This window comes from Amblyomma mixtum, chromosome 3 (assembly GCF_055824585.1).
Source record: "Amblyomma mixtum isolate Tamu chromosome 3, ASM5582458v1, whole genome shotgun sequence".
Classification (NCBI taxonomy): domain Eukaryota; kingdom Metazoa; phylum Arthropoda; class Arachnida; order Ixodida; family Ixodidae; genus Amblyomma; species Amblyomma mixtum.
In genome coordinates, this window is record NC_143014.1 from 203167095 (window position 1) to 203175583 (window position 8489).

Consider the following 8489-nt stretch of genomic DNA (forward strand, 5'->3'; position numbering starts at 1 on the left):
TCGCTCTTTTTCAGATTTTTACTGCCTGTCGCCGAGAAGTATCGCGCTTCATAGATTATTCACCGTTTTGGCGGCCGGCGCCATAGGTTTCAAGACACTGGCAATGAAGGGTACTAAAGAGGCCGTAAGCCCTCCAAAACGTGGAAAGCATTGAGTGATTTTGAGATATTAGCGTGATTTTGAGGGCTGTGGGCTTATTTAACGAAGCTTTCATCCATGTTTTGACCTACCTAGAACAGGGAATTGTCAGTGCGCGCTCTGCCCTGACGCGCAGCTTCTCGCTGTTTGGTGATCGCAGGTGGCGTTAGAGGATGAGTTACCCGTCGGGACAAGCTTTCCAGACGTTCGCCACCCCCGCCCCTGCCAGCGGGCAGAGCTATCCATTTGGCCCTCAGGGCTACCAGACATCAGGCATGCAACAGCTGCAGCCACCGCCGCAGCCGCCGCAGCCGCGGCAGGTGCCGGCACAGGGCTTTGTCGCGATGCCCAACGCCCTGCAGGCAGCTGCCCTGCAGCAGCAGCAGCTGCAGCAGCAGCAGCAACAGCAGCAGCAGAAGCAACAGCAGCAGCGCTACTCTGTGAGCAACCAGGGCTACTATCCGCCCGGAGCAGCCGCTGCCTACCAACAGGCCTACCAGGCAGCCGCTGCACTGCAGCAGCAACTACAACAGCAGCAACAGCAACAGATACAGCAACAAATACAGCAACAATTGCAGCAACAGCTGCAGCAGCAACAGCAACAACAGCTGCAACAACAGCAGCAGCAACAACTTCAACAACAGCAACGGCAACAACTGCAGCAACAGCAACAGCAGCAACAGCAGCAGCAGCTGCAACAGTTCGCGCGTCAAGCGGCGACGGCAGCGGCCTACCAGGGGTACCCGGCGCAGGCCTTCGCCGTGCCACCGCAGACAGGCCAGGCTGCCTACCAGCAGGCGCCTGCCTACCCAAGTACACGAAGCTACGCTGCCGTGCCGACGACTTCCAGTTCGGCCTACCCGCAGAACACTGGGGCAGCCTACACCACCACTACCTGGTCGTCCAATGCTGCCGCCGCAGCTGCTGGTTCGTTTGAAACGGGGTCATGTGGGGCGCTGGCGTGGCGGCATTGTCGCAGGTATCCTGTGAGCGCGGCCCTCACAAGAATTTCTTTGGACAGGCCACTGAGTTTACACTCTATTGACTGTCTCAAGAAATTTTTGTTACTGGGAGGGGGTGACTGCACGCGCGTATGAGCTTCATTGCCGCTTCTAACGAAAGCCGCCTTCGACTTCTCGGCATTGCTAGCATGCTGGAAGCTGCGGGGGCACGCCCGGTACAGTGCATGCCACGCCGCCGGTGCAACGCGCTCGAAGTATGGCTGATCATGCTACACCAGGCGCTTCTTCGCTTTCAGTTTTTTGTTTGTGATGCGCTTTATTGAACGCGTGCTTTCCTGCGAGGTCGCCGGCTAGCAGCGGTGGCATGCTGGTGGCAAGATGAGTTGCCAGGACTAAAAAAATTGTAGCGCTTATATGTAGAGCAGGAAACGATAGTTTATGAACCCTTTTAATTGCAAGCAAAGAAAAAATTACTTATACTGACTATATGTACGAGCACCTGTTTTATTCTTTAGCTTCTATTGTTGAGATATTTGGGATTTCCGTGGCATACTATGTAGCGTCAAACTATGGAACGCTGGGTTGGGAGAGCATGGGACCTTGTATTTTTTTGCTTCATGTGTTGGCGTGCTACAGAAGCTTCTCGCGAGGCGATGGTTTTTGATAGGCGTGGTATAATTTTTCATGGACCCCTCGCGTGTTTCTTAAGTGCATCCTCGATGCATTCGCGCTTCACCACGGCACAGTTTACCCAATGCCATGCCCTCGCGTGATCACTGTGTCAATGGTTGGGCACATTACCTTGCAGAGTCTGAGGTAATCATTTGCACAGGTAATGAGTCTAGGAAAAGTGCAACTGATACAGAAAACAAGTCGTGAGTCTGCGGCTCCCTTAGGGTGCAGATGGTGGTAAAACCTATTAAGCATTTAGAATGCGTCATTCTTTCCCAGCCCGAGCACGCGGCATACGTGTGGGAACGCACTCACACTGAAGGCGGGATCAGCTGATATTCTTATGGCGTATTCCAATCACTGATCCGGAGTAGAGTTCTGAATCCACGACGGAGCACAAACCCCTTCTCTGTAATAAAAACTCGGGATCTGATAAAATAGTCCAATGAAGCAAACTTTTCGTTTCGTGAAAAAAAAAACTGGCTCCGGATCGCCGATTGGAATGCACCATTAGTGTTAGCGGTTATTAAGCCGGCTCCCAGGCTCCTTTTCATGCACCCGGTTCTCACGGACGTAATTCGTTCGTGATCGCTGATAGCAGGTGCGGTGGAACGCACGTGCACACGCTGTACGCGTGCATCCGACGGCTACCTTTCTGAGAAAAAAGCCTCAGAAACGAAGAAACGACTGCTTCGAGGCGAATAGTTTTAGGTGCCAGGTGGTTTAACATCCTCTTGGGAATGGTGGCACTGTGTCGCACGATGGCAGGCTTGGTTAAAAGTCCTCAGGCCATGTGGTTTGCTTTCGAGCTGTTTTAGCTGAGTAGTTAGGCACACCCGATGATTCTCCATTCTCACCCATGATGGCTTTTCGAGCTTCAGGGGGACTCCGCAACAGTGTTCGGGGCAAGATGAACGTGCAGGAAGCCGTAAGTCGTAGGCGTAAGTCGAGTGCGCGGACTGTATTGCACTATACTGAGCCTGAACCGTTACTGTGTGTTGTAGCTGTTGACGGGCACCTTAGGTACGCAGTCAGTATGCGCGCAGTCTCTTCGTGTGCTATGGTGCTATACCTTTCAAGAACGAAGCGGAAAACATCCCTCAAAGGTGGCCCTCCGGCCAAAGGCGTTGACCGATTGTTACGACGTAGCGGTGTTCCCCATTTCACGGAGGCCCCTGCCAGCCACCTGCAATGTCACCCTATGGGATTAATCGCGACGTGATGACAAACTGTCGACGCCATTGGTTGGATGGTCTCCTTTCAAGGGTGTTGCTCTTGCGTTGTATCCCACCATTGAAGTGCTGACCGTGTGGCAGCTAGTTTCTATGGTAGTACATACCAAAGGAGGAATTCGACATTTTCAGCAGGTGAAGACAAAGAAACTTGTGCGCTTTAGGCCGAGCCCATGAGACGTTCTGGTATTGCAAATTATGGCATACATATATTCGCGACCGCTTCTTTCATAAGACAGCCGACGTGCCGCTTGCTTCAGCACATAGCGTTGGCGTCCACCATGCAGCTGGTGCGCACCGTTGAAAAAGGGGAGACGGACAAACCTTTGGGAGAACATGTCGCGGAGTTTTGGCGATGCCATAACTCGTTAATCTCGCTCCTCCCACTGTGAATATCGCTGCGCACATTCTCGCGACCGCGACATGAGTGGCTGTAGTAGCTTATCAAAACGTGATGTCTGGTCACGTGAAACCGTGTATAATAGGATGCCCTCGCCTTTGTTGATTTCTGAAGCAGGCGACCGAGAGAAGAGGTGACTTGATTCCGAATGTTAATCGTCCCTCAACGGAACGTAACCGCACGGCAGCTGGCGCGCGACGCAAACTCGCATGACGCTTCTCTCCCCGCCCATGCAGAGAAGCAGTTATCAAAAAGTCCATGGGCCAATTACCAGCAGGCGGCCACAGGGTGGTCAAACCGGTGCCCATCGCCGCTGAACGCTGACACCAGCCGCCAAAATTACTACCCATTTGGTGAGCAGCGCCGAATCTCTTGCTTCCTCTGCTCTTTTTTTTTATCGTGAAGTTGTGAACACGATGTATACTGTCGATCACTTTCTCAGGACCGCCCCACAAGAACGCATCGGTTCTCGTAGAGGTTGTTGATTGGAGTGCGTTGTACCGTTTCTGCAAATAGTAAAGTGGTCAAGAGTGGACATTTGAGCTGCATTCGAGTTGCTGTTTGGTACAGCATATCTTTGAATAAGTACACAGAAGACGAGGACAGTTGAAAAGACGATATGCACATTGAGGCTACTTTCAACGATTCTGCGGCGTGGTTCAAAGCGAAAGAAGCAGAATAAATGGTTGAAAGTGGCTCAAGTGCGTATATCGTCCTTTCTATTGTTCTCGCCTTGTGTTCGCTTATTCAAAGGCATCCTATATTAAACGTATGAACTAAAAGGGAGTTAGAATCAGTTTCCACACTGCGTCTTGTTGCAAAACAGCTAATAGCGAGAAAGTTGGTGGCCTGTTTCAATCGAGTGGCATCGGTCCACCTGCCATACATACCTGTCTCTTTGGTGGTATCGATTATGGTGACTTGACTTCGGTAATTGGGATTTCGAAACAGACTTATCGAGGAGCTGAGTAAATTGAATTGATTCGACGCTGAACTTTAAAATCTCCTTATAGCAATCTCTAAATGTGAAAAAAAAAGAAAAGTTGATTTGGGTGCCCTGCAGTGTTGCGGAATTTGACGTGATGAAAAAAAAAAAACGAAGGCTGCGCTGCTAAGAAGTCGTCACTCAAGATATCGCGCACTCTTTCAACAATCGCGGGGCAATTCCTATTTACGTGTACTGAACTGAGTGAGATGGACGTTCCCGACAGCATATGCTATACCAACTTGCCCAGCAGACAACCTGGCAAAATTCCCGATAGCATCGACGGGCTGCTTTAAGGGGCTTAAAGAGTAATTGAATTAAGATGGCTGGCGCGTTGACACGTGCTACTTGTTAAGTTTTCAGGACAGTTCGACAGCCTTGAGTCAAGCGGTGTGGTTCCAGTTGGCAATTCCCATCACTGCCGACAGCGACAAGGTGGCGAAGAGCGCCACAGATTCATACCCGATGAGGCTGGTCACTCGCCGTGCGTGCTGGTAACTTTTGGAACGCCATGCACGTGGAGGTGCCAACTCGTTCCGCAATACTGGCCTTAAGAGTGCCGACGCTCTTTGTCGACGCGCAACTACACACACGTGTGACGCGGCTGAAAATTCCCCTTAAACGACCGACAAAGCCTTATTGCGCCACTATGGCGTCGTCGTCACCTTGGCTCACCAAACCTTCGGCGAGGACAGATCAGACGCTTGCAAAAGCCGGGTTCCTGGGCGACCAGATGGTTCTCGAGTTTGGATGTGTTGCGGAAGCCTGAAATTGTTGTTTATAATGCCCGAAGTAATTTTACTTTGTCGCTTAACTGATTTGCACTGTTTTGCGCTATGGAATTCGATATGTCTAAGTACGATTCACAGATATACTATATTTGAGTAAACTAACAATGCCGGTTCGCACCAGCGTTTGCTCCTGAAGTCTAAGTAGTGCTTGCTGAGGATCACTGTAATGGTTGTGAAGTTCGACTGCCTTACCAGGCTGTTTTCGCTACTGTGGGTCCAATCGGGTTCAGTCCTATCGGTGACCAGTTTCCTCGCCGAAATTTTTTCTGGGCCCGTTTGTCCTTCTCTACCAGCAGCAAATTATTGCTTCTGCTAACGAACGGTACTGCAGTCCTCTATAGTGCTGTCTTAGGACACAAACCATGCAGTTTGGGCAGCAGTGGGAACAATCAGTACTTGTGGCGCATGAAACAATTATACATCTTATGCGCCGTTCCTTTCACGCGTTGCTATATTTTGGTTCATGCACAAGAGAACCAGCCCTGCACTTCCTCACACGTTATTCCGGTTACGAAGTGCATTTATGCCCCAGGCTGACAAAAGCTTTTTCTATATTACGTCTTTGAAGTTGCTGTTTGGAAGCTGAGCTACGCAGCAAACAGCTAAAAACACTATCGACTTCGTCAGTTCTGGAGGAAATGCTGCTCAAAGCGGGATAAGTGGCAGGGCTTGCTACTATGGCCTCGAGCGAGACACACCTCTTTATCCCTATAGTATAAAGGTGTAGGTTGTTTCTGGGAACACTGGCTGGTTCTTCCCTGCAAACCTATCCGAACGTTTAGTTCAGCCCGGCTTTTCCGGTGCTTCAACAGGAAAATGGCGCAAAAGATGTGGACAAAAGAGACAAACGACAGGACCAGCGCCAACTCGGGACTGGCATGTAGACACGGCGATGAGGTTGACACACACAATGGCTGGTTCGGTGCGAGAGCTTCGAGACAGTAAAGGGCCCAGTGTAGAAGAAATATGTTCAAAAGGAACTCTAGTTTGGGCTAGTTGGTTCATGATTCAACAGGAAAATGGCGCAAAAGACGTGGACAAAAGAGACAAACACGACAGGACAGGTGGTCTGCCGGCAGACCGGGCTTCCTGGATACACTTGAAGAAGAGCTATCGACAGAAATACACAAACGTGGGGTACATATCCGTCCTGTGCCAAGCGCACTGCCTTTTAACGTGATACCACTGTCTGCAGTTTTCATTAGACTTGTTCACTTCGGCCTGCCATTCGTTATCGCCCCAAAACTGTAAAACGCTGCGGCCATTAGCCTGAAGTTAACTTGGCGACCACCCTCGGTGTGATGCCTATTGCCAGTCGTCGTGTACAACGTCCATCCCCGTTTATACCCTAATCACGTATCCTTTGTGGCTCTCTCCGGGCCTCGCAGGCAACAACTACCAGAGCAGCGGCTACCCTTCAGGAAACGGCTACCCTTCAGGCAGCGGCTACCCTTCAGGTAACACCTACCCTTCAGGAAACGGCGGCGCTGCTCCTCCTGCTTCTGCTGGATACCATCTTCAGAGCTACCCACAGGGCTACCCTCAAGGAGGAAACTACCAAGTGCAGACGCGCTATCCCCCGGCGCGCTAGTCGGAGCCGAGCCTTCCCGGGCCCAGCACCCTTGTACAGAAGAGGACGACCAGAAGAGTGTGGCCTAGAGTTGGGGCTCGCCATGCTTGAAAATTAAAGTAATTTTCAGGCGTCCAAGAGCGCGCATTTCTTTTTTCGCAGACGACAGCATCGCCTTCTCTGCATGCAGAAAACACATCGCAGGTGTGTGGCCACTATAGGGTGTGGCCGACATTTCGCTACGGTTGGTGGTGGGGTGGGCATAAGGAAAGTAAAGGCAGTGACCGTCTCACTGTGGACGCTTGAACTATGCCCCGAGAAAACAGATAAAAGGAGAGGGAGAGAGATTCGGCCAAGTGAGTTTCTGAATTTAGACTGCGTGGGGTTTGACTACACATATTGAACACAACGCGAACATTTTTGAGACATGGAATGACGCTACTCCGCGTCCATCAGTCTACATCAATAACTTGGTCGTAGCCGGGCTGCTCACCTGGATAACATTAAAGCGCATCTGGACAACAATTCAGGTGCAGGTGACTAACACTATAGTTCACTGACGTTTTCGAAAGCGTGCAGTGTGTACACTGTACTGTATACTGTATACAGTGTCCGAGCACAGTGGAAGAGGAACAAGCAATTCAAAATGCGCCCGTTATCTGTGCAATGTAAGTGGACACTAAATGACGTCAGATGGTTGAAATCAATCCGAAGCCCTCTGCTGTGTACGGCATTTCCTCACACTCTACGTGTAGCTTCGGGACCCTAAACCTCTCTTACTGTACTGTGTATGTTACTCAGATGGGATTAAACGATGAATGAAGAGGGAGCAATAGACGATGAAGAAAGCATCGATAAATGCATTGACTTTTATGGCAGCCCCCGTAAGAAGAAAACGAAGAAGAGATTGTCAACGTAATTTCGGAGAATTAAATGCATTCCTGCAGTAGCCTAGCTCAATGTTGGCGCCGACATTTAAGTAAATTGTACATTTCACCTCTCGAAATGTGGGCGCCGCTACGGTTCTTGAGGATCTGATTTACTCGCTCGGTGTGACCGTTATCCTGAAACTTGTCTTAGCATTTCACATTCTGCGTCAAATCCAACGAATTTTCGAAGGCGCTGCTCAGAAAGATGTCCGGGTATTGCGTGAGGCATCCTATCCTTGAGCATATCTGGGTCAGCTTGCGTCATATGACCTGCGTTCTTTGTGCCATCAGCGGAGTGCCCGACTCACCCCGACTCGCCCGACTGCCCCTGGTGCTTCGTGGCAGAGCGGTTTGCCGCCATATTTCAGCACGTACTGCCGAGCCTTTACATGGCGAGGCAGTGTGATGGCCAAGCAAATTGTTGTGAAGAATGAGGGTCATTTCAGCCTTGCAGGTGGATTCCTCTTCCCTTATCAAGTGTGAGCAGGCATCCTCTAACAAAGTAGTATTTCTGCACGTGTACAGTACAGTATACCTCTTGCTGTATTTTCAGTTTATTCTTGCCTTGTGCCCAAATGGAAGAAGCACGCAGACAGCTTCTTGCATAGATGATGCTTTCCTTCACTGCTACGCTAGCTTCCGGCCTTGGAAAAAAGGACACGGTACGGAACCGCGAGCTATCAATAAGTTTTGCGCATGACAGGACTGTGGAGGTTAGCATTCCTCGTCGTACACCATAGCTTGCCTTCGAGTCTGTACACGTCTAGTACCCATCAACCCGTTTTACAGTTTGATAATGTATTCCAGAAG

General features: G+C 50.4%; 1 protein-coding gene across 1 annotated transcript; it reads left to right on the top strand.

The window, feature by feature from the left end:
• Positions 1–311: 311 nt before the first annotated feature.
• On the top strand, positions 312–6807 carry LOC149353336 (uncharacterized). Its single transcript, XM_089577321.1, has 3 exons — positions 312–1065; positions 3641–3757; positions 6569–6807. The coding sequence occupies exons 1-3, from the start codon at positions 312–314 to the stop codon at positions 6769–6771; spliced, it is 1074 nt and encodes a 357-aa protein (XP_089433447.1). The 3' UTR covers positions 6772–6807.
• Positions 6808–8489: the final 1682 nt, after the last annotated feature.